Source organism: Pygocentrus nattereri, chromosome 18 (assembly GCF_015220715.1).
Source record: "Pygocentrus nattereri isolate fPygNat1 chromosome 18, fPygNat1.pri, whole genome shotgun sequence".
In the NCBI taxonomy this organism is placed as follows: Eukaryota; Metazoa; Chordata; class Actinopteri; order Characiformes; family Serrasalmidae; genus Pygocentrus; species Pygocentrus nattereri.
In genome coordinates, this window is record NC_051228.1 from 17913563 (window position 1) to 17940129 (window position 26567).

At 38.7% G+C, this 26567-nt stretch overlaps 1 protein-coding gene across 1 annotated transcript in view; it reads left to right on the forward strand.

The window, feature by feature from the left end:
* The window catches only part of loxl2a (lysyl oxidase-like 2a), a 59151-nt gene that overhangs the window by 2279 nt on the left and 30305 nt on the right, over window positions 1-26567 (forward strand). The window contains exons 2-3 of the mRNA XM_017719474.2: window positions 2958-3262; window positions 6280-6455. Coding sequence (XP_017574963.1) covers window positions 2989-3262; window positions 6280-6455 — 450 coding nt within the window. The 5' untranslated portion in view covers window positions 2958-2988. The remainder of the gene's footprint in view (window positions 1-2957; window positions 3263-6279; window positions 6456-26567) is intronic.

Below are 26567 nucleotides of genomic sequence, written 5' to 3' on the forward strand. Positions count from 1 at the left end.
TGTTTTTCATTAATGTCTTTCAGCCCCCCCCCGCCCCATGACAAACACTGGGTTTAAAACTTTACACTGGTAACAATCTGAATGCTACATTTCTTCTTTGGTCTGGAGAACACAATGTCCATTATTTCTATAAACAATCTGAAAGGTTGACTCGTCAGATCATGATACACATTTCCACTGAGTATCAGTCCATTGCATCAGTCCTGGACATTGTTCATGTGACTTCCACTGTGCAGTGTACAGTCTTAACCTGCATTTGTGGATTTCCAAGCCCAGGTAGTGATATCCATCAGAGAATCATGCTGTTTTTTAAAGCAGTGCCACCTGAGGGGTCAAAGTTCATAGGCATTCCGTCATGGTTTTCAACCTTTTCTTTTATGTACAGAAATTTCTCTAGATTTCCTGAAACTTTTGCACTGAAGAGATTGAAATACCTAGAATCTCATACAGTCCTCGCACATTAAGGACTTTGCATTTGCTGATTGCTTCTTTTAAGCATGATTACATCACCTGTTTTAAAATGTTTTCTTAACTTTCAACAACATTCTTAGTCTTAAATTAGGAATTACTTTGTCCTAACTTTTTTGGAGTGTGTTGCAGGTATTAATTTCAGAATGAGTGTGTATTTACAAAACACAGTAAAGTTGATAAGATAGAACATTCCACATCTTGTCTTTGAATTGCTTTCATTTAAAGGCAGGTCAAAGATTTACTGGTTTTGCTTTTTATTTGCGTTTCACATTTGCTGGCCCCACTTTTCTGTAACTGGGTTTGTAGTTACAGAATTATAGAGAATACACTCTTTAAAAAGATAGTTCTTCAAGGGTACTTTAGTAAAGTCAGTGGTTTCATATAGAACCATGAAAACTCAACCAATTGCATGTTTAAATGTTTTTTGCAGGGTGAAATTGTTCATCAAACTGACACAGATTATGTTGTATAAGGTTCTATGTAGCATCAAAAGAGGTACTGCTATTGATACTATGTCAAGCTGCTATACAATAACAGAACCTTTTTTGGAGCTACATAGAACCATTTTCAAAAAGGTTCCATACAGAACCATATACAACACATTCTCCAGCAATCTAAAGAACCATATTACCATGCAAAAAGGAAAGAAAATTAGGTATTAAATTATTGAAAAATTGATAGTAAATTCATTAGATTAATAATTGATTAATAATTGAGTTTAACAGGTTTTCAACAAAGTTTGCTGTATATTTGCTGTCCAGCAGTGCACGTTCATCAGCAGAATTGAGGTGTTGCCTTGAGGGCTATAAAGTGGCCTAGGAATGACCAGTGGTCAAACAAAGGACCAGCGGATTCCTTTCTGAACTCTTGGCAAAACACTGCAATTGTGGCTGAGTTGGAACAGCCGTAAAGAGGATTCCTGTTGCACCAGCACAATATGTACAAAAATGTAGATTATGCTGCTGAATATTAGTTGCGATACAATTAATTAATGTGGTTAAAGAACTGTGTGCATTATTTACTTATTACTGATTGGTCAGAATGCTTACAGTAAAAACACTGATTTATTAGAAGGCTCATTTGCATATTAAAACATTTTGCTATATCAATATTGCAAATGCTAATATTGTAACTAGAATAGTGTATTTCCTGAAGAAAATGCAGTGACTGTGCAGCTTAAGCCTAAACTTTAACCCAAGTGGTTGCTAAGATGTTGCTATGGTGTTCCAGGTGGTTGCTATGGTTTTGCTGTGGTATTCCTGTCCTAAACACCAATATAAGTGCAGCCCTTGTATAATTTAAAGCCTTCGGGTGACCATAATGCAGTTTTCATCTTCTCTTATTAACATTTTCCTCTTCAGAATAAATTCTGTACGATCTACTTAATTTTGGTTTTCTATTTAATACTGGTTTTGAGTGTAAGACTGGCCAAATGGCCAAACATTGCGGTTCTTCATGAGCTGTTAAAAAGTCTGAATATGATATTTGTTCATATATAATAACAGTTGGTGTTCCCAACCTAAGATATGCAGTGGCACAAAATATTCAGATCTACAGCCATATTTCAGCCGCACTGTTTTTCCACATGTCCTTCCATATGCAGACGTGTTTGATCAGCGGCTGTATCAGTATTTTTTGGAGAGGTCTGTTTGCTGTTTCAGCATGTTGTGTCTGTCCTGCAGCAACAGGGCAGTGAGGGAAAGTTCAATCTGCTGATTATGGGCTTTAAGACTCTCTAAAGACCTGCCAGTGACACTTTGATGGGCTGTCTGAAGTTAAAAGTCTGAAAAAGTCAATGCCCCAGTCATCTGCCCCAGACCCTGCAGGCCAGATAGAGGAAACTCAGCAAGATTCTATACAGTCCTGAAAATAAAGGTTGTTAAATGGTTCTTAGCTTGGGCGTACAGTTTTAGGAAAAAACTTTTTTAAACATGTCTACAGGGAAATCAGATTTATTGTGAATTATGGTACTTTTATTACAATACGAGTTCAGTTTGGTCTAATTGGAGTACAGCAGTGCTCCAGCATGCACACCAGATCAAAACTTTGTATCCCCAAAGCAGGGGTGCACCAATATGGTGATTCTGGTCTGATGCTCATATCCGAAGAAAATATAAGAAAAATAATGAATAAAAATCATTATATTCACAGGTTTTGATCATATGTTCTAAAATGTTCCACTGCTGTTTCTTTTATCTCTGTTCCAACTGATCAGATGTAAAACAATATGTTGCATGTCTTGCATCAAACATTTCTAAAATATAATAATATTATATTTTTATCACCCACCTCTGTTTCACAAATTGTATAAAATACTGTAATGTTGACCCATCTCTGCTCACAGGACACATAAAATATCCAGTGGTTTAATATTCACACTGAAGCCAAAATGGCAATAACAAAAACTAAACAATGTACTGTGCAGACCTATATAAATCTATATGAGTCATATGTACATGTATGCCCTGTATGTGATGTTTCTGCAGGTCCTGTCTCCAGTGAGGTGTGTGTATCAGCATGGCAATGCTGCCCTACACTTTGCTGGCTGTGGTGGTTGTACTGGCCGTGTCTTCAGTTCAGTCAGACGCGGAGCCGGTCCGGATCCAGCTGCGTCTTGCTGGAGAGAAGCGTAAACACTATGAGGGCCGCGTGGAGGTGTACTATAACAATGAGTGGGGAACCATATGTGATGATGACTTTGACATGTCCGCCGCTCACGTGGTGTGCAGGGAGCTGGGATACTTGGGAGCTGTGTCCTGGTCTCCATCCGCCAAATATGGCAAAGGAGAAGGTGGGTGGGACAACATGACCTCTGATCTTTGCTGGCGTTCTCCACTTTGTAAAGGAATGAAGAGATCAGTCAGCTCAGCTGTCTCCCTTAATGCAAATGTAGTCGATCTGTTGCGACATGTTTGGCGTCTGAAGTTTTCTTTTTTAGTTTTAACACTAATACTACAAGGCTAACGAAGCCACAAGCTTAGCAGAATCACCAGTTAGCATGGTGATAAGCCTACATCACCATAAATTTACCTCAAACTGGGATCACTAGTAAAGAAAATAAAAATGTTAAAATATGGTGAAATAATCTAAAAAGTCAGAGATTTAAGTTTCAAGTATCTCTTTACCTAAAAGCGTCTCACACTGAGTCAAAAAGAAGGTCGTTGATGTTTAGGTTTCAAATGATCTCAAAATCAACATTATACTGATATGATATGATGACAATAGTAGATAATTCACTCACATCCTCAGAAGACACGTCCTTCCCCAAGTTTAAACTGAGTTCTCATTGAATTCTTTTTCTTTATTCAGTTTAATCCTCTTAGGAAGTAAGTCTGAAACACAACCCACACTACAAAATGCTCTTCCATGCACTTTGTGCAATTACACATTTCCAACAGAGAGGTCTCCAAAGCCCCAAATCTTACATAGTGCAGCTTTAAGTAATCTGTAATAGACTGACACATAAAAATGGACTAATGCGCATTGGCATAGATAAAAACAGTAGCAGCAGATGTCTTGAATCCTGAATTATGTCCATTTTTTGCGCAGACACAATATGCAAGTCTGTCTGACCTTTTTCTCTTGTTAGTTCATTGTATATCACTTTATAAAAGATGCTTCTGAGTGAGCATGTGCACACATTGATCACAATGGAGTCCATTTTAATTGATCTGTTTAATCAGATGAGCAATAAAAGGTCACTAAAGTGTGAAGTATATTTATGGTCATGTGTTTACTTATTTAAATGATATTTTCAAGACATTTTTGTTTTCTGATAATCTTCCAATAAAATGTAGTGACTTTTGCCCCTCTTCTCCTCCCAAATTCCTATAAGTGGTGGAATTCACAAAAACGTGAAAAATAAATGCACTGAAAATGTGTATAATTTGAAATTTTGAGTTACGCGTGATTGGTATGATAAAAGCAGCTGTTATTTGACTAAAACAGTGCTGATTTGATAATATGATTTTTTTTACTCATGATAAGTGGTTTTTGTATAAGAGTGATAATAACAAATTGTTCCTGATAAATTGAAAACTAAAGTGGTATTTTATCAAATGATATATTAAAAATGATTTACCCTTTGAGTCATTTTTAGTGTCTTGGAACATTTATAGTTGAACTTGCTTCATTTATCGTTTTACTTAAGTCATTTATTGTACTTGTTTCAATCATCATAATGAAAGGAATAGTTACAATTTCTCATTCAAGTTGACTTTCTACTATGAAGTAATCTTTGTGTGCCTGTCTCAGTCTTTGTTATTATTAGAGAGCTTTCCAGAAACTTGCAGCGATTTCTGCCTGGAACTTTTTTTGTCACAGCTAATTTAAGTCTACATGTGATAAACTGGTAAACTGGAGATGTTTTGCAGCTGGTACTTTCATCCACTGTAGCAGAACATGAGCCCCTATTACTAACAATTTCCTCTGTTGGATGGAAAATCTCCTCAGAGCAGATATGTTCTCCTCACTGTCTGTCTGTAATCCCTGGAAAGTCGTGTTTTAGTCATTAAAGGGGTAAATTATTATCAGACGGCATTTTCAGATTTAGAATGGAAACTGGATTTATAGACTCAGACACATGGCCTCAGCCTGCTGTGTGCGGCTGCTTAACATCATGACCAGGTAATGTGATACGTTTGTCACTCTAAATGAACACATGATCTACTCCTTTCTTCCACTTCTGTTATCCTTGCTACTGTCCATCAAACAGCTTCAGTCTGAACTGCTTTTGTACTTGTAGTAGTAGAACACTGCATGTGGTGCATTTTTGGACCATCACCACAGCACACTACTCCCAGTGTTCTACTCTAATATGTTTTTATCCTGCAAAAATAGTATCTTATATAGTTATATATTAGATACATCTAATATATCTAATTATTTTAAAAATTATTTTGTGCGCTTATTGCTGATCTAGCTTATTTCTAGACATTATTTAACCTGTTTTAAGTAATTTTATCACAACAAATTACTTCACTATATTGGCAGATAACTTTGCTGGTTTTAAGAACATTTCTTATAACAAGCAACATTATCTGCCAATATAGTGTGATACATTTACTCATTTAAAACAAGTAAAAATGTTTGGAAATAAGTTAAAACAAGCTTACAACACTCTCAACAGGAGAAATATTTATTAACTACATTTAAGATAACTGTACTTGACAAGATACAATTATTTGCAGTGTAATACTGATCTTTTTATCTGCCAGAAAAGTAGTTCATTCTGCCTAGAGTAAAGTGACCAATGTTGTTGCTTAGCAACCAGTGGTCAGTGGAATGGTAGAGCTATGGTGAAAACTTGCTTTTCAAGCTGCTGTCACGTTAGTTAGGACTTCAGGATCTGCACTGAAGATCTTACATGTTAGATTAACTACTAACATAATAAGGAAATGACAGATGTATCAATCAGTCATATTCTGGCTTACAGTGAGACCAATCACTCTAGGCCTGCTGGAGGTTCTAGATACGTCACTGACTGTGAATGCAAGCCATAGTCGAAGCAGGTTTCAGTAAGTTGTTAGGAATATAAAACAGCGACAGCAGCTTTATGTCAGAACTCTTTTAGTAAAATTTATCGCCTGAAATGAAGGCCTAACTCAGTCAAGGTTCAATACTGGGTAAAAGCTTCTATTACTTGTTAGCTATGTTAGCCTCATAGCTCTAGTGCTAAAACTAAAGAAGCCATAGGGCTTAGGGAAGTAGAAAATTGTGTAGACTAACTTTTTGCATAACATCTGTAACATGACTACTACTTTAAGTTCAGAAGTGATAAGATGTGTTGTGATGTTTCTGCTCCTGCAGGTCGGATCTGGTTGGATAACGTCCACTGCACAGGCAGAGAGACATCTTTAGCCGACTGTCAATCGAACGGCTTCGGCTTCTCAGACTGCAAACACTCTGAGGATGTGGGCGTGGTCTGCACTCAGAAACGCATCCCGGGCTTTCAGTTCATCAGCACTTCTAGCAATGACGTGGAGGTAAGATACACAAACACACAGACGGCACTCTGCTTGTCTCCCTATACCGTGTATATATGCTAATTCACACTAACAGTCTGTTCTGAATTCCTTATTTTTGTGATGTCACAAAAACCAACACATTGAGATACATCCACATATTCAGCTAACAGTAGTTTATAGTTTACAGTTTCCACTGTAAGTTGTAAGAACAATCATATACAATACAGGGCAGCCAATCAGAACAGAGCTTATTTACATATATCAGTCTTAAAGATGCATAAAACAGCTTGTTTCATTCTAAGGAATAAAGAGGTTGGTAAAGGTCATGTACAAATTATGGTTGTTTGGTGTATAAAATCTGCTGAAAAAAACAACAAAGACCGGCCAGATTTTCATGCTGGTCTAAACTGGTCTAAGCTGGTCGAAGATGGCATATGTTGGTTGTAAGGGGGAGCGAGGAGGCGGACGCACACGCTGAGATAAGCGAGATTTATTATGGGCAAATCCAGGGTCGTGGTCATAACAGTCCAGGGTCAATGAGCCGACACGTACAGATGTAGAGTATGACATGACAAAGGGCAAACACAGGGCTTAAATACACATAACAATGAGGGACAGGTGAATACAATCAGGGACGGAGTAACCAAACAGGGGGCAGGACTGAAACCAAAACAAAGGAGCACATGGACAGGACTGGGAGGGGCCAATCGTGACATTGGTTTATGCTGACCTAGTGTTGGTCTGGTTCTGGTCCAGCTAAATCAGATAAATATGGTTAACCAACATATCAGCATCAAAACACAACATATGCTGCTTTTACTAGTGAACAGCGTATTATGGTCCATAGCGGTTGACCAGCCTACAAGCATCCAAAATACAACTTGCTGGTTTTGATGGTGATGAACCATGCTGGTCTTTGCTGTTTTTTCTAGCAGGGAAACTACACAAAATAAGAAAGAAATAGACCAAAATAAGATAATTATATGTGCTTTAGTGATCATAAAGCAGCTGTTTATATGTGTATATTTATCTTTGACATTCAGTTTCATGTTCATCAAAATATCTTCTCAATGTGAAGAACAGGTTTTGTCCAAATAATAATTTGACACTTATTCCAAAAACTGATGTTAAAAGCACATATTGAAGGTTTAAATGTCTGAAAGATTTAAGGATTTGATATTTGGGCCCACATATAGACCCTTAGAGTTTAAGGGGATAAACTCTGTACTTTCCAGAAACTGAGGTTAATTGGAATTTAAATCCCTAAAGTTTGATCGGAATTTCATGTACCAACTTGCATGTAAACACGCCTACACCCACTCACAGTATAAATCAGTTCAGATTTCTGCTGTTTTGTTGTGGATTACGTAATACTGTGGCATGTGTACTTCTAGTCTGTCTGTTCCTGGAGTTATAATGGAAAGAACATCGAGAACATGAGTCTAAGGGGAGGAATTCCCTCTAGCAACCAGAAGAATAAGAACTCTCGTGCAAATCACATCTGAAATCACTAAGCTTGGCCATTAAAACTTTCTCAACAAGCAGACTTTGTGCTACGCCTTAAGAAGATCTGTAGTTTCTTTAAACTCTCTAGTGGTGTAATAGTGTAGCTTTGTGGTTGTGCATTTGGTTCTGATGGAGTGTCTGATGAGTCAGTGGTCTACAGTGTGTACCCTCGCTTCCATTTTACCTCACTGTTTTAGTAAAACTCTTTCTTACTCCAAATGTAGTTGATCAGCCAAGACATGTTTGGTGCCTTTTGTTTGCTTCTTTTGTTTTAGCACTGGAGCTATGAGGCTAATGTAGCTAATACGTGTAATTAGCACCTATTAGCGAAGTGCTCACTGTGCACCAGTCATTGCGCATCGTCAAAATGTAGACTTGATTTTGCGGTTCCTGACACTGTATGACTCGCTGTTATTTATAAACGTGCACTGAAGTACGTTAGTGTAGCTAAAAGCACTAGCAGCCATCTTGAATATAGTACTTGTTAGCAATATTTGCTTTGTGACTTGAGCGCAAACCTGCTATGCTGAAAACCTGCTATAGGATTAATTTCAGCTAGTTTTCAGCTAGTCCATACTTTAAGCTCCACGCAGTTTGAGACAAGTATGGTAAATTAGCTTGCGGTTAGCACCATGCTAACTGGCACTAATATAGTGCTCCATTCATAGTTAGCTGAATTTGCATTGTATGTCTTTATCTTATGCCTCAGTTAATCTACATAGGACTGAATAGGTTATTTTCTTACGTGTTTTACACAATAGCAAAAAGCAGATAGTAGGCTGCAACATTTATGAGCAGCACTTAAGTTTAATCTTTGTTAATGTATTACTCATTTGTGAAAAAATGTGAAAACAAGCGACATAAATTAGACAGCTATTGAACTGTTTTAAAACATGCAAACAATTACTTGTACACTACCCAGAGTTCCAGTGCTAAAACTAAAGAAGCACTACAGACACCAAATATGTCTTGGATAATAGACTATATTTGTGGTAAGCTGCACTAATATATTATATTTAATTGTATTGCACTGTGTATTGTAGTTTATTGTATCATAGTTTATTGTATTGTATTGTATTGCATTGAATGGCACAGAGTTCTGTGTTCAACTCTGTTCCTTTTTCTCTGGGTATCTACAGTGACTTTTGTTTCTAGCAGTATCTGAGCTCAGGACTGTCTTTTTCTCTAAGCTATTGGTAACTAGCAAAGATACTTTCTCTAGATAGACAATGCACTTCTTGTAAGTCGCTGTGGATAAGAGTGTCTGCTAAATTCTGTAAATGTAAATGCAATGTAAATGGTAAGAAGGACAAAACTGTGCAAAGGTTTTTTACCCAAACTATCTAAGAAGGCCCATAGTTTCCTCTGTCTGGCTGGTGGTATGGTTTTATGGCTTTGTGGTCATCCATATGGTTCTGATCGAGGGCCTGATGAGTCAGGGCTTTATCTTACCCACGCTCTCTTCAAAGGCAGGGTCCAGTCAGTACAGAAGGAATTACCTCATGTCTGTAATGATTCAGGGAGGGCTCTTCTATGGAAATGTGAAGCTCATGTGTTCTGTCTTGTGTTCAGCATCATCAGTGATAACAAAATTACACTGTGATTTTTTGCAAATTATTTCTGACTCATAGTTCATTGAAATGGGGAGACTTTGTGGAAAGTACAGACTGATTTGTGTTTGCAAGAATAAGAGGAGATACTATATTATGATTTGAACATGAGGGAAAGCCAATGTTGCATGAATAGTCTTGTTTTTGGAAAGAAAACACCCTTTACCCTTCAAATGCAAACAAAAAAAAGCCCAACAGAAAACAAGCGCAGATTCAAGCCTGTATCAAATGGAAATCCAATGTATATGTAATGCATGTTGTAGCTTTTCATTATAATGTCATCTAAAATCTGTAGTTGTAAAAATGTGCAAGTGCATAAATATAGTAACATTTACATTTATGGCGTTTGGCAGACGCTGTTTTCCAGAGTGATGTACAATTGTGATCATGTAGTGTTAGGAGTCTAGTCCAATGGTGCTCAAGTAGTGTATCAAACCCCAGTCTTCCACATTTTTATTTAGATATTGTCTCATTTGCACATCTAAATGTAATTTTGTGAGAATTTTGGGAATCAAATACAAAATACTTCTGTGAAAATCAACTGGCAAAGATTTATTATGAGTTTTAATAAATTAGACTACTCATTTGGTGCATATTGTCTACTGTAAATGACAATAGCACTAATGTCTTAAGAGTAATAACTGGCTGTAAGCTCGGCTCTTAAGCTCATTAATGCTGTTTTTTTTTTAATCAGTAGTCCCTCAGCGGTCTCTTTTCAAGTCAAATTATGTTAACTATAGTCAATAAATCTAATATTTTTGTTGAGATTATTGTAAACTTATTATAAGGTTGTCTAACTTATTTCTGGACATTTTTACTCGTTTTTAATCATTTTATTGAGTGATCTCACTATATTGGCAGATGACTTATTTTAAGAAATGTGCTTGAAACCAGCAAAATGATCTTGCATATTGAGATACTTTTAAACAGGTAAATGATGTCCAGAAATTAGCTAGATAATCTTATAAGTGCAGAACCATCTCAGAATGGCAAATATTAGATATATTAACTAGATTTAAGATAATTTCCCTCAACAAGAGACCATTTTTTGCAGTGTATTACTGAGCCATGTTTTTCTTTGCAGAACAGCATGCCTCTGCTCTCACAGATTTAAAAAATGTAGCATGAGAAAGACCAACAGAGAGAGAACATACTGTCCTCATTGCTGAACCAACCAATAGCCCCCATTATAAACTAAAGATTCAAAGTGGAGTCTTGTTTATTGTTGTTTACTATTTATTTGCTGTTTACTCTCCCTTTGCTCTGTGCCATTTGCCCATGAGTCTCCCTCACCCTACCGGGGTCAGTCTGCTGCTTTCTCACGTGTGGATGTTTGTGGTGTACTCATGGAAACCAAGGTGATCAAAGCTCTGTAATGTTCCTTTCCATCGTTTTTGACCCTGAAGACTAATGACTTAACCATAGACCAGTCCCTCTCCATACACAGTCGCCCCACTGTGGGTCCCATTGCACCCCCCGACTTACCTCCCTCCCTCCTCAGGAATGCTAATGGGGAGTAAAGTTGCTGACTGGCAGATGGAATGACGTTATTGTAGGGGAATCCCATCTTTGGGATGAAGAGAAGCCCCTGTTTTTACACAGAGTGAAAAGACAGTGTGGGTTTAGAGCCTCAGAGGGGATGGTGGGGGGATGGGGGGGTGGGGGCGGAGAGCATATCTGAGGAAAATGAGGAAAATTCCTCCATACACCCCTGTGCAACACACACATGCCTCTTTAATAACTTTACCTCTCTCTGTGTCTGCGTAGTTATGAGCTGTTGGTAATAAACTGAGTCAGTTTTTCTATATAGAAAATACAGTCTTCCAGAGGAAGGAATTATTCTATGTTAGAGCTCCTATTGAAGACGAATTCTACCAATCTTTCAAAATTTCTCCATAACTAATTGGCTAAGATTTGGGGAAGAGGTTTGGTGTGAAGTACACCATTCTAGAGAAACTTACTGAGCCAGAATTGTTCACAGTGGTGGTGATAGGAACCAGACGTCCGCCTCTAAAAGCCCCTCACAGAAAGTTACTACATGAAATGGTTATGAATTCACTGCCTGATGTCTGAGATATTGGTTGAGGTGTTGAGGTCACTCGTGGCTGCTCTTGACTGCTGTAGTGGCCGTGCTGAAAGCGCAGACTGCCCAGATTCCTCGGGCGTCTCTCCAGTCTCTGTGTTTTTACAAGGAAGAACAGATCTCAGCTTTGTGTATTTTTCTCATCAATGGACAATTTAGTGTGAGAAAGGCCAAGCCGCCCTCACTGCTGACCACGCACACTGTTCCTCTCTGACTCAAACACTACAACACACTTCCACAAATATTATCCGATTTCACCGCGCTCCATAATGCTCGTTCTGTCATGTACCTGCACATACACACCTACAGCTCTGCTTGTTTTGGCTTGATTTGTGTTTGCTGGTAGCTGAATCAGTCCTCCCTGCAGTGGGTTGTGATCTCTGGTTTGAGGAAGGTGGTTGCGAGGTGAAGGGCTTTTACTGTGGAGCAGTCACTCCTCCAGAGCCCTGTCCTCCTCCTCCACCACTGCAGAAACATCCTTACCCTCACCATCAGCCAAATGGCTGATTAGGGGCCAGGATGCTGTGTGGTGTCCAGTCTCACATGCCCATCTTGACTTCACTTTCCTTGGTTTTCGGTCATGATTTTAATGTTATGAGTCATGAGGTTGAGATGTTAAAGCATGATGAAATTATTCCTCGTTTTCTCGGCTGTTTTGTGTCCATTGAGCTGCTGTATCTGTGTGAAAGCCTTTGGTATTTGTTCAGAGGCCAAAGGTCATTCACCCTGTGAACTTTTCGTCCTCACATTTTAGGGCTGCTGTAAAACTGCTGCTGCATTATTCACCATCACCATAGAGAACTAACCAGCACCAGCCAAAAGTTCAGGTCCACCGTCATAAGCTCCCCAAACGTGACCTGACAGGACTGATGCTGTTATTTAAAGGGGAAGCCCACCAATTTGTCAAAATTTCTGCATAATGAAATGCTTAAGATGTAAACCATCCGTCAGAGTATTTTGGTGTGAAATACTCTGTTCTGGAGAAATTTCAGAGTCAGAATTGTTCACAGTGGTGATGATACGAACCAGACGTCCGCCTCTAAAAGCTCCCTCACAGAAAGTTGTTACATTTCAGGTTGTTGCTAAGGTGTTGCTAGACTGTTACCATGTTATCCCAGGTGGTTGCTAAGGTGTTGCTCTGCCTTTCTGTTTATTCCATCTGGTTGCTAAGGTTGTGCCACACCATTGCTATGGAATTCCAGGTGGTTGCTATGGCGTTGCTAGACTGTTGCCATGTTATCCTAGGTGGTTGCTAAGGTGTTGTTAGACTGTTGCCATGTTCTCCCAGGGGGTTGCTAAAGTGTTGCTAGGCTGTTGCTGTATTATCCCAGATGGTTGCTATGGTGTTGATAGGCCATTGCGATAGTATACCACGTGGTTGCAAATATGTATATGTACATGTATAATTCTGTATGTAATGTCTATGAGGGGCAGTATGAGAAATGTCCTTTTTGACATCACCCGTGGCATATTTGAATTTTCTCAACATTCCACCATTAATTTCTTATGAGGAAAAAAATGTTGGAACAATTGCTGTATGAACCTAAAGTGCACTGTTCCTGTATAGGCTCTACGATCGTGCTTTTGTAGTTCTAGCTTGAAACCTGTGAAAACAGTACGAACAAGCAGAAGGCTTATGATTATAACATAAATAACAGCATGTTGGCTTCGTCAAGCCAAATTAATAAGGAAATCTCTGTGCTGGTGTATTTGGACCTCATTGATATTATCATGACTTTGATTATGATTATGTTAGATTTTCCATCACTTGTTGATGCAGACTGAAATCTTTTAACTACAAACGCAGCTACAGTCTGGTTGTTTATCTGCCTGTAAACAACGGATAGAAGTGCATGATGTCACTGAAAGGCATGTGCAGCATCTCCATAAACATCCAGTGGAAGGAAAAAGTGTGTTTAGTGTTACTGTCAGCGTTGGGGAACAGAGTGAATCAGTGTTTGTTAAAGGGACTTGGGCACAGACACGTGAACTCCAGCATGCTCTGGGCTGTTCACCGTGGGAGAGTTTTCTCCTGCTGTTTGTGAAGAAATTACCAATCCAAATTCACTTCTGATTTAATTCCTCATGTCTGAGACTGCTAAATTAAACTGCCTGCCAAAAGTTTGTGGAGGTCTTGCCTTTCCTTCTGTTGCTTTTCAGTGAGAAAAAGTCACTATACAGGTTTAGTGATCATAAGGCAGCTGATATCTTTGTGTATATTTATTTTCAACCACCAGCTTCATGTTCATCAAAGTAACATATTGGTGTTGGTAGTTTCTATTATTATTATTGAGACTACTTTTATGTAATGTTGTTAAATTACATTTTCAGTGTATTGGCAGATAATTTTGCAGATAACTCAAAATATTTCTCAAAGTATAATGAGTAAAATAATGATGGGTGTGGCTTGATTCTCCAAGCTAGCACTGCCATTTTCCTCTAAATGCACCTGATTAGAGTTTTATGTGGTTTGTTATTGCCAACCAACAAAGAAAACAAGATCATTTCAAGTTAAAATGAAATGATTAATGTTCTCATGTCTGATGCACATTACTGTTACTGTAAGTCATGTGAGGACAGAGTTAGCGTCGTCTATCTTCATGTTTGACTAGTTGCGAGTTTTGCATGCCAGAGGGAGTCTAGTCTGGTGAAGATGTGGAAGGTTTGTTTAGTTCTGGACAGCTGAGGAGAAGATTGTTGGATGGAGCACAAACTCTTGAGTAAACAGCCAGACTCCAGTTCTGACACTGTCTGAACGGAGACATATATATTAAAGGTCTAGAGAACTGATGACGTCTTTGCCAGAGGAGGAAATTTGTCTACTGTACTGACGCTCCCTTACGGCAGTGTAAAATAGCTGGTCACCAGCAAAACTGGACTGCGATCATTTTTGCAGGGTATGAATATAACGTACACATACACTATATTTCCAAAAGAATTTGCTCGTCTGTCTTCACACACATATGAACTTAAGGGACATCCCATTCTTAATCCATAAGGTTTAATATGATGTCGGCACATGCTTTGCAGCTATAACAGCTTCAGCTCTTCTAGGAAGGCTTTCCACAAGATTTAGGAGTGTATTTATGGGAATTTTTACCATTCTTCCAGAAGCACGTTTGTGAGGTCAGACACTGATGTTGGACGTGAAGGCCTGGCTCGCAGTCTCCACTAATTCATCTCAAAGGTGTTCTGTCAGGTTGAGGTCAGGACTCTGTGCAGGCCAGTCAAGTTCTTCCACACCAAACTCACTCATCCATGTCTTTATGGATCTTGCTTCGTGCACTGGTGCGCAGTCATGTTAGAGCAGGAAGGGGCCGTCCCCGAACTGTTCCCACAAAGTTGGAAGCATGAATAATCCCCCCTCCACCAAACTTTACACTTGGCACAATGCAGTCAGTCAAGTACCGTTCTCCTGGCAATTGCCAAACCCAGACTCATCCATCGGATTTCTAGACAGAGAAGCGTGATTCGTCATTCCAGAGAATGCGTCTCCGCTGCTCTACAGTCTAGTGGCAGCATGCTTGACAGCACTGCATTTGACATTTTGCATTGCGCTTGGTGATGTAAGGCTTGGATGCAGCTGCTCTGCCTTGGAAACCCATTCCATGAAGCTCTCTACGCAGTTCTTGAGTTAATATGAAGGCCTTTTGGTTTTATACACCTGTGGCCATGGAAGTAATTGGAACACCTGAGTTCAAATATTTGAACTCTGGCTTCAGTCCTGAGCAATGAGAGTGCTCGCTCAGCTGTATCTGTCTACATATCTTGCAGAAACAATCCTGATTGGTTGATTTGCCAGACATTTCAGGATTTTAAGCCTTCTGTTTCCAAATGGATCACAAATTACAGATGTATCTTTTTGGTCTAGCAGGCCCTGAAGGATTCGCCTTAGCATAGAATGCCACTTGTCAGGTTAGAACAAGGTAAAGTTCAAATTCCTCCACTTCATTGGAGCTACAAGCACAATGGCAGCAAGTTTGGACAAAACCTTGGACAAAGGAGAGCAGAGTGAGGGAGTAGGCCAAGAAAGAACCTGAGAGAAGGAGAGAGAGAGAGAAATGAAGGCAGCAAAGTGTGTGGGTGTTGTTAGATGATGATGATTACAGAGATCCTGTAGAATTCAGCTTTCACTAATTCGGAAAGCCCTCCTTCCTCAACAGCTGCGCTCTCACACAGTACACTGAACATCAAATCCTCTAATCCTGACCAAAGGCACTTGCCAGCAGAGAGAGAGTGAGAGTGTTCATTTTTGTCTCGGAGTTTGTTTTCACGCCTACTTTGTTTTCTAAAAGAGTTTTGTTTTTTTGGGGTATCTGCAGCAGCTAAAGCGCACTAAATTATACGTATGGGTGTTCTTTGATTGGTCAGAGTTTGACCAAGCACTGAGACACTTTTACGACATTTGGAAGAAAAATATATGTACATATATTTCATTGCTGTCCAAAGAAAACATGTACACTGCATTTCCAAAAGTATTCAGTCACACATCCACTAATTTAATTCAGGTGTTCCAATCACTTCTATATTCATGGGTGAATAAAACCAAGCAGGCATCTAGACTGCTTTCAAGAACTCAGTGAATTCCAACATGGTACCATAATAGGATGCCACCTGTGCAATAACAAGTCCAGTTGTGAAATTTCCTGGCTACTAAATATTCCACAGTCAGCTGTCAGTGGTATTATAACAAAGTGTATATGTGCATATATATGTGCAATATATGTGATGTCTTAAAATACAGGTGCTAAATATATTTACCTGTCCCTCTTTTGAATATTTAAATATATGCCAATATATGCACATATATCAGTATATTGAAATATGTTTTGTATATTTTTAATATTTACATGTATGTCAAACCATATATGGAAATATATTATTAGTCATCACTGTATAAAATCTTGATTTAACCCTCACTTATTGTCGCTGTTGGAACATAACCCAGTATCACCGAAATGTAAGGTAAAGTAACTTCACAGGAGAAGGAAAAACATAATTTACTTGAAATGGAATTTAACCCTCTTTTTCTCGATCTGTTCATCTCTTCTTAAACTCTCCTTTAAAGGCTCTTCGTATAACATGATCCTTATATGTTTCATACCAAATTGCTCCCTTATTTTCGTCATTATTTTCCAGAGCCGCTACAGCAAATTCAGCAGCTGTAAACTCTCTGCACACCATTTCACATGTGTCTCCAATGTGGACCAAATGAAAAGTTTTTCAGTGTGATGGTCAGTCCTTAGTGATTTCCTGAGTGGTCAGCCATTGGTCAGTTTCCGGATGTGAGTCATGTATGATCTCATGCTAAGGTGAAATGGAAAGGGTGACTTTACAGTTTCAGGAAATGTTTAAACTGTATTTCTGTGCTGGATCATCACAAAGATACAGACACAAATATAAAAACTGAGAATTTGATGAGTGGGTGAGTTCATAGTTTTTGTGTGACAGCAACTAGAAATTCTGGATATAAATTGCATCATCAGAAGACTGTACAATCAATTCTGGCAAAACTATTATTTCTTCAGATCAGCTCATCAGTAAATGTGTGTTTTGGCTCAGAATAGTCTCTCAATCCCAGCAATCACATATAATTGCCACAAGTTTTCTGTAATCAGTGGAGAGGGGAAAATAATCACTACAGTTTGTTAAAATGGGCAGAATTCCTACTGGTTTGTTGGTCTCTGTTGTTTAAAGTAGGTATGTCCTAGGTTGTTCCTAGGTGGCTGCTGTGGTACTTCACGTGGTTGCTAAGGTGTTACTAGATGGTTGCTATGGTATCCCAGGTTGTTGCTACAGTCTTGCAAAGTGGTTGTTGTGGTACCCCACATGGTTGCTAGGGTGTTGCAGTTGAGTGCTAAGGTGTTGCAAGGTGGTTCCTATGGTACCCCATGTACTTGCTAAGCTATTGTTTAGAGGTTCTTAAAGTTTTCGAATTGGTTGCTAGGGTGTTGTTAGGCTATTGCTGTAGTTAGCAGAAAATCTCCAAAAAAATAGGAAAAGTAAAAAAGAGACAACAAAAAATAAATAATAATAATAATAATAGTAAATGAAATAATAATAATAATTTTGATTACAATCGAGTGCACAATCATTAATAATATATACATATATAATTCAATCATATTTAATATAATTACTCTCATATTACTGTTTTAGGGCCTACCAAGCTCCGACTTCATTCAATTTTGTCTGTATGGCCTACGCGTTGGAGTTCAGTGTTAGGCTACAGGTAAAAATATAAAATAAAAATAAAAGTTTTGCAAATTCAGTCTCAGAGCTGCTTTGCACAGGGACGTGTATCTGTGTGAGTGTGTGTCTTTCTTTTGCTGCTGTTTGGAATGTGAGGTCAGAGGTCAGCTGAGGCCAGAGAGCTTCTTGGGTCCAGTCTGAGACAACATGTCGACCCTGCAGCTGAGTCAAAAGCAGGAACAATGAAAGCTTTTTCTGCACTACAGTGGTACTAAACAGGCGGGACGTGCTGACCTCGCGCTGACTCAGTGATGAAGACAGAAGGCATGTGGCTGCAGACGGGCTGGGTTCAGTACGGTGGTGCGATTGTAGAGAGGATGTGTGGGTATTCTGGCTTCTATATCCATGTTTGGAATGCGGGAGTCTACTCCTCACACAGGAATTACAGTGATGTAATTTACTATGCACACTGACTGGCCACTTCATGGACTCCACCTCCTTGTATCAACACTCACTGTCCATTTTTATCAGCTTCACTGACCATAAAGGAGCACTAAGTAGTTCAGACTGTAGTCCATCTCTTTCTCTGCATTCTTTGTTACACTGTTCTTCAATGGTCAGGAACCCCACAGGACCCCCACAGAGCAGGTATTATTTGGGTGGTGGGTCATTCTCAGGACAACGGTAACACTGATGTAGTGGTGATGTGTTAGAGTGTGTTGCACTGGTCTGTGTGGATCAGACACAGCAGTGCTGCTGGACTATTTAAACACCTCAGTATCATTGCTGGACTGAGAAAAGTCCACCAACCAAACACATCCAGTCACCAGCGTCCTGTGACCACTAATGAAGGACTAGAGAATGACCAGCACAAACTGTGCAGCAACAGATGAGTTATCGGCTCTGACTTTACATCTACAAGGTGGACCAACAAGGTAGGAGTGTCTAGTAGAGTGGACAGTGTTTGAAAGCTACAGCAGCACTGCTGTATCTGATCCACTCGCACCAGTGCAACATTAAATAATGATCTTTTCAGTCATTCATTCATATAACCTAAAGGAAAATATTTTGTGAAAAGAGCACAGGTTTGGTTCTCCTTGCTGCCCTCCAGCCATCACATGGATTTGTTCAATTCCATCAGCTGGTTTAAGTTAATGAAGGATAAATCACATAAATCAGAAATTAGACGGTTACTGTAAAGCTTGGACTTGCAACTGGATTTTTAAATGCTGCACAGAGGACAATAACAATGGATTATTTGTTTATTTATTTGTGTTTATTCTTTTCTTAGTGTTTCCTGCACAAATAAATGTTTACTGCCCAGATAAATAGCTTTACAACATGAAATTCAACAAACCAGCTCCATTATAAACCATCTCTCTCTCCTCTCTCTGTTTTCTTTCTGTTCTATCTCTCTGTTCTTTCTCTTTGTTGTCTCTTTCTCTGTTCTATCTCTGTGCTCTCTCTGTGTTCTCTCTCTCTCTCTCTCTCTCTCTCTCTCTCTCTCTGTTCTTTCTCTCTTTGTTCTCTCTTTCTCTGTTCTATCTCTGTGATCTCTCTGTGTTCTCTCTCTCTCTCTCTCTCTCTCTCTCTCTCTCTCTCTCTTTCTCTCTGTTGTTTAATGACTTTTCACTTTGTAGTTTCTCTCTCTCTGTCTCTGATAAAGTCTGACTCAGTGCACGTTCAGTTCGGGACACGTTTCTGGCCAACGTGAGTCGGACCGCAGGAAGTGTATAAGAGGGGAGATGTCTGGCAGGGCGTCCGCTCTCCCCGCCTCCGCCCCACAGAGGAACATTATTAGTGTGTAAATATTATGATTGCAGGATTCTGAGGATAGGAATAGAGGGTTTTACAGAGCAGTAGTGTGCAGGGCCAACTGAGAAAGTTACTTTAGGGCTATTTAAAACTTTCTATCAGCTTGATCAATATTAGAATCAATGTTAAGCTCAACTATTATTGTCAGACTGTAAAAACTGCACATTGTAAATTCATATTGGATTCAGATCATTAGGCTACAGGGCCATAGACAGTTTATTGGCCAAGTTGTGCTCAGTATTATACAGTATACAGTAGTTGTGGAATATGCGGACTATGAAGAGTGTCCTCCTCATTTCCACTCACACAGAGGTAGCGGTGAGTGTGTGAGGGTGTATGAGCAGGTCTGAGTGCGCTGTGTGTCTGGCAGCAGTGTGTGAGTTAAAGGCTATCACACACACACGCTTCACCCATCACTATCAATGAACCCTTTGTCCAATTTCTGCTCTAAAAACAGACTGTGATTGACATACCCTCAAAATCACACGACAGACATGACTGAACAGAAAGCCGCTCACATTTCTGACATTATTAATGACATAAATGCGCTACTTCATGCAGTGTATGGTATGTCTGCAGCTGAGGTTACTGAGGTACAACGTACCATTCTAGATTAAACACAGCCACTGGAAACTTATAAGTCATCCCACATGTTTTATCAGAAACTTGCATCAGACTTTATTATATATCTGAGCTTGTATGTATCAGTTTAAAGTGATTCTTTTGGGTAATGGCTGTCGCCGCTGTTTTCTGTTTATAACAACTATCTGGAACCTGCCTAGACTTCAACTCACATTCACAGTTGTCTTAATTATGTTAGTAGTTAGTCTAACATGTAAGGCCTTCATTCCAACTCTTAAAGTCCTCACCAATAGGAGAACTTGCTTGGCTGTATTATTATTCACATGACTCTAATTGGTGGGGCTATACTATACTATATTAGAAAAATAAAGTTCATGCACACCCACGTTAGCTCAGCACTAATGTACTACTGAAATTAACACTAAATCAAAGGTGTGTTGTGAAAGTATTGTATAGAAGTTTTGACATTTGTGACCCAAGCTCCAAAAAGTTACCACTGGTTACCACCATGCTAATTGGTGGAGTATAAGCTTCCATGTGCTGTTAGCTTCATTAGCCTCATAGCTGCAGTGCTAAATGTTTGCTGAAGCAAACTTTGGATCCCACTAATGTTTTGGCTGATCAATAACATTTCAGGTAAGGACCTCTGTGGTTTCTATGTAATGCTGGATGCAGCTGGCTGTAGCTGTTATGTATCTGGCTCTTGTTTTCAGGACCATTTGCCGTGTTTGGTGCAGAGACATACTCCCTTTCCAGCACTGGGTGGAGAAATCATTAACTGGAATGGCTATTAAACACATTTAATATATATCCTTAGGCATGATTCCAGTGGCACTGCATACTGAGTATCAGCACTGCTACTGAGTAGGTGCTGCTGTCCCACTGCACATTTCAATGACATTTAACGAGAAAAAGGCTCTATTTAACATGACTGTTAACTGTTACACAGCAAATAACCATAATGGTTTAATGCAGATGTTCCTAGCTTTGGATCAGAACCAGGTCATAGGTTATTTGGTACCAGGCCACAATAACGCTGCAGTGAGGGGGAGTGGATTAGTTGAATAATGGCTAAAATCTACTTTTTATTAATATTATTGTTATTTATTAATATTGTATTTATATTTAACACTGGAATTTGAGCATTAAAATAAATAATTTAAACATATTAGTGAATGTGTTAGTTTTATTTTAGATTATGGACTGAATTATTTGGATTAGTTTCTCAGGAGGACATCCATAATAAAATCTCTTCAGTGATTAAACTCTTTCATCCTCACAGCAACAAAGGATGCTTTTATACCTTCCTTGTTAGGTCCAGAGCTTCAGACTTTTCAGCTTGGTCCAAACCAAAATAGCAGCTGTGAAAAGTGCCTTGGCCTGGACCAAAGGACAAATTTGGGCTGACCAAAAGAGGTGGTCTAGGTCCAGATCAAAGTGAAGCATGATTTGGTTAGTTTGCAGTGTGAAAACACTTTTTGGATAGGTCAGCTTGTATAGTTTTATATATTTATAGGAAGTTGAGAAGCTAAGATAAGCTAAGCTAAGATAATTCTTTAGTAGTCCTACAATGGTTTGTAAAGTGAAACCAAAACTAAAGGGATCAAATGTTTACAGTGTAACAAAAGGATGAATCTCTGGACTTTTAGGTGTGAAAACAAAACTACAAGAGTACAAGTGAACTTCCAGTGGGTTGTATTTTCTACATACGATCATATAATCTCTCTCTGTCATCTCAATAGTCAAAGAATAGTCATTGAACTAATGAAGAGACGCTGGCTAAAGATAAATAAATTACATTTATTTTAAATTTTTTGTAAATAATTCACATTAAAACATGGCTCACCTAAAATTGAAATTTTGCAGCAAGTTGTCAATTATCTGGAAAAAACTTGCACGTCTCAGAAGCGGAAAGCTAAGCAAGCTTTGTTTTTGAAGGCCAAAGTGGGCACATAGCCCAGCTAGTGCTCAAACCTTAATGGTAGCTGTCTCTCCTCCTCATTGCATAGTAGATCCACAGAGTGCATTCAATCCTATGACATCATTCATGGACTAGAATTTTCCTCCATCAAACCTGCCAGTCAGTCAGTTGATAATTACTCTGGACCTTACTGGTCTCTGCTTGTCAGCCCTAAGTGTGAAATTCTTCAGAAATCTCAGCTCTGGGACACTTTCAGAAGGTTAATTATGTTGGCTGAACTTGCATTCTTTAGAGATGCTGCCTCTTTTTGAAATGGTTTAATTGCTTGAAAATCTTCTGAACAGATATGGAACACTGGGCCACAGTGGACTTGTTTTAGTCTGCTCTAGACATGTTGTGAGGTGATTCAGTTATGACTTAAAGATGGTTTAAGATGGGCTTTATTTAACCCTTAACATTCCAGGCTTATTATATACTAAAGCTTATTATTCAGTAACTACAAGGACTTCATTGCAAACTAATGGAGCTTGTCTTAGGTTATACAAATGTGTAATAAAACATGGCAATGGCTTGGATTAAACCTTTGAAATTTACAGTGTTTATACATTTGCTGTACAACTTCTGACATTTTTCCATTTGTTTCCAGAGGAAAAAAATTGAAAAAGTATGTAAGAAACACAAAAGGAAGCTCCACACAAAATCGCTTTCCATCAAATTCAAATTAATCATAATCTAATTTTCTACTTACAAATGCAAGTGGTATGGAAAATGTCCCACTTGTTTCAACTTGTTTTGTATGTTTCTTCATATTTTGCTTGGTTAAAGCTGCACTATGTACGTTTTTGGGATTTGGAGACCTCTCTGGTGGAAATGTGTATTTGCACACAACATACAACATTTTGTGGTGAGGGTTGTGCTTCAGAGCCCTTGATGAATCTGCTGATTGAAAGAATTCGAAGAGAACTCATTCTAAATTTGGTGAGGGACGCATCTTCTGAGGATGTCAGTAAATTATCTACTCTTGTCATCATATCTTCATCAGCAGAGTGTGGATTTTGAGATCATTTGAGACCTAAACATTGAGACCTTCTTTTTGAGTCTGTGTGTGATGTTAATACAAAAAGATGTATGATATGGTATGAAAAAGTCAGTGCCTCTGATTTTTAAACGATTATTTCAGACTTTAAAGGGCGACTCACAGTGGCAGACACTCACCATATTTTAGCCTGTTTTATTTTCCTCATTCAGTAATGGCAAAATTTAGGATATAAGTGTCAGTCAAAACATGAAGAAAACTCCTACCTTATTGAATACACTAAATTCTGCTAGCACCCCTATGGGATTGTACTAGTTTGTCAGTGCTAAGCTAATTGTGTCAGACATTTAAGCTTCTAAAGGACATTCTACGTTTTACTTGAACCTTGTGACAGACATTAGCATATATTTTACATTATAGCAGTTTTTTGGCTCAGTAAAGAACTCTATAATAGAGCTAAAGCAGTTGTTTTCCGTTTTTAACAATGCTGTAATGAGGCTGCCACTAGGACTGGGACTGCTGCTCATTGATGTTTGTAGGACTTTACATTTATGGCATTTGGCTGACACTCTTATCCAGGGTGACTTAATTTGATCATTTTTTTTACACAAGTAGGCAAAGGTAGTGTTAGGAATCTTGCCCAAGGACTCTTATTGGTATAGTGTAGGGTGCTTACCCAGTTGGGGGATTGAACCCTAGTCTACAGCATTGAAGTCAGAGGTGTTAACTGCTATACTACACCAACCACAAACTTCAACAAAGGCCCTGAGTGATGTTCCTTTCTGGCTAAGTTGGTCCCACTATAAATCAAAATATTATTTCCTCAGTATTTTGATAGTTAATCTAACATGATAGGACTTGTAACCAATGAGAAAATGTACTTAGTTATATCTACCTAGATACCACAGAGAAAAAAGGTAGTACTCTAATATTGAAAAAAAGGAGATAAAAGTTACAAACATGCATTTTTAGTGGCCAGTAATCACTGGGCCTTCTCTGAAGGCCTAGAAGGCCCTGAGGGTCTCCTCTTGTGGTCAGTATGTTATATCATACACTGTGCACTCACCGACACAGAACCCAAAAAGGAACAACGCCATGGAAGAAACACCTCCTTGAGGAACCTTCCAATGGATGTTTTCTACAGAACCCTGATTGTAAATGAGATGTGTTAGAATGATCCTCCACATAATGATGAGGTTCTACATCAGTCAAAGCCAAGAACAACTGAAGAACCTTAAGCTTGGTAGTGTGGTATACATTAAGATCTCACACAGTCTGGTTTTTGCAGTAGCTCAGAAGGTGGAGCAGATTCACACTGCTGGAAAATCCTGAGACTGATCAAACAGAGGCATTCCTTTAGTCCAGACTGAGTCAGAGATGTGTTTGGTCTGGACTTTAGGTGGAGGTCACACTGTGGGCTGTGTGTTCCTCACCTTACACTCTCTTTGGTTTCCTGATTAAGTTCTCAGCCAAAAAACACAGTGACTTCAGTAAAAAATGCACGTCCTCATTTTTCTCCTCCATCTTCAGATACAGCACTTTTTAAAAGTTTGGACACACCGTTTTTTTTTTTTTTAAGGTTTACTTTATTTTTATTTTCCACATCTTAGATTGACAATGAAGACCATTACATTATGAAAGAACATGTGACCAAAAAGTGTTGATGCAGCTTTGCGAAGAAGCATACATTCAGTCAGGTGTGTCCAGACGTTTGTCTGGTGCTGTGTTTATGTTAAAACTTGCTTCCTTTAAGTCTGGCAGCTTGTTTCAGGAGCTGTGAGACCACCACATTCCTCCAGCCTCACGCTTCACAGTCTGGGTTTCATTTACACCAAACCCCCCCCTCGTCCCATGCCCACTGTGATGGCTGGTGTGGTCAGTTGGAAACTCTCCCTTTCTGCATTACTGCTAAAATAAGGCCTTTAAAACGTTCATGTGAGCTGATGCCATAGCAGGGAAAAACAACCCCCTTGTTTTTATGGTGAGCATTTCTGGATGCACGTAGGCTGTGGGGTGCTTCAACGGACGCTCGGACAGCAAATATGGGCATTTATTAGTTTTATAGTAAAAACTGAGTAATTCACATTAGTTACTGAATAATTCGTAGTAGATATATAACAATTCAGAGTAGATACTGACAAATGCATGGCAGATACATAACAATTCAAACTAAATACAGAATAGTTCACAATAGATACATAATAATTTGTTGTAGATACTGAAAATTTCATAGTGAATCCATAATTTAGAAACTGAAAAGTTCATAGTAGATACATAATAATTCATAGGAGATACATGTGAGTTCATAGTAGATACTGAGTAATTCATAGTAGATACTGAATAATTCATAATAGATACATAATAATTCAGAGTAGATACAGAAGAAAAATTCAAATCTAAGTCAAAACCTGACAAATAAAAAGGTAAATGCAAATTCAAATAGAGAAAATAAAAGTGTTTATGAATAGATAAACTGATATTTATTTTGAATACCCACATTAGTTATTAGTTACATAGCATATAAACTAACATGATAACAAGCATAAAGCACAGCAAGGATCTGTGTATATATGTGTGTATAGAGTGCTGTATGAAGGTGCAGGTGTGCCCCGTTCTGCTGCAGCATGTGAGGAATGTGCCATGGCCTGGTGGTCTGAGAGCAGTGAACTGTAAGACATGTGAGACTGGGCTTATTTTTTTCAGGGGTCAGAGAGCGAGGCCTTCGTCACCTCAGTGTCCATCAGTAAAGATGAATGCAGACGCAGTGTGCACTGATGTTCTTGCTTTGAGATTGTTCATCCAAAGAGGAGACCACCCAGTGTACTCAATGCTGTATTGCAGAATCTGTCACATCAACACTAATGTTTTTGTGAGTCAGTTGTTAATTTGACCCCAGTTTTTAAGACTTTGTAATATGTAAGCCTTTTTTCCTGGTCATGTGTGCAGTTCTTCATAAAACATGTCCAAGTTATTTATGGTCACAATTTATGGAGGTGACCGTGAAATGTGTTGTCACTGAAGCTCTATTCACAGGTCTGAGAAATTTTAATGGGTAAAATTAATAGTTTGACAGAAAAATGTGCACAGTTTGCCTGTTATCCATAATAATGTACAAACTTTGGACCACTATTCTTTTTAGCTTTGTCTATGTGTGTCCAAAGTTTAGCTCAGCTAGTTTGCATTGAAGTCTCTGTAGTTACCGAATAATAAGCTTCAGTATGTAATCAACCTAAGATTTTAATGGGTTAAAGGGTCCTGTATATATATATATATATCCATTATTACATTTTTTGGTCCTTCTGGAATTTTTGTGGTTTAAGTTGCCATAATTAATTTTCTCTCCTTGCTTTATCCCTTACAAAAAAGCCACCTGTTTTTGTTACTG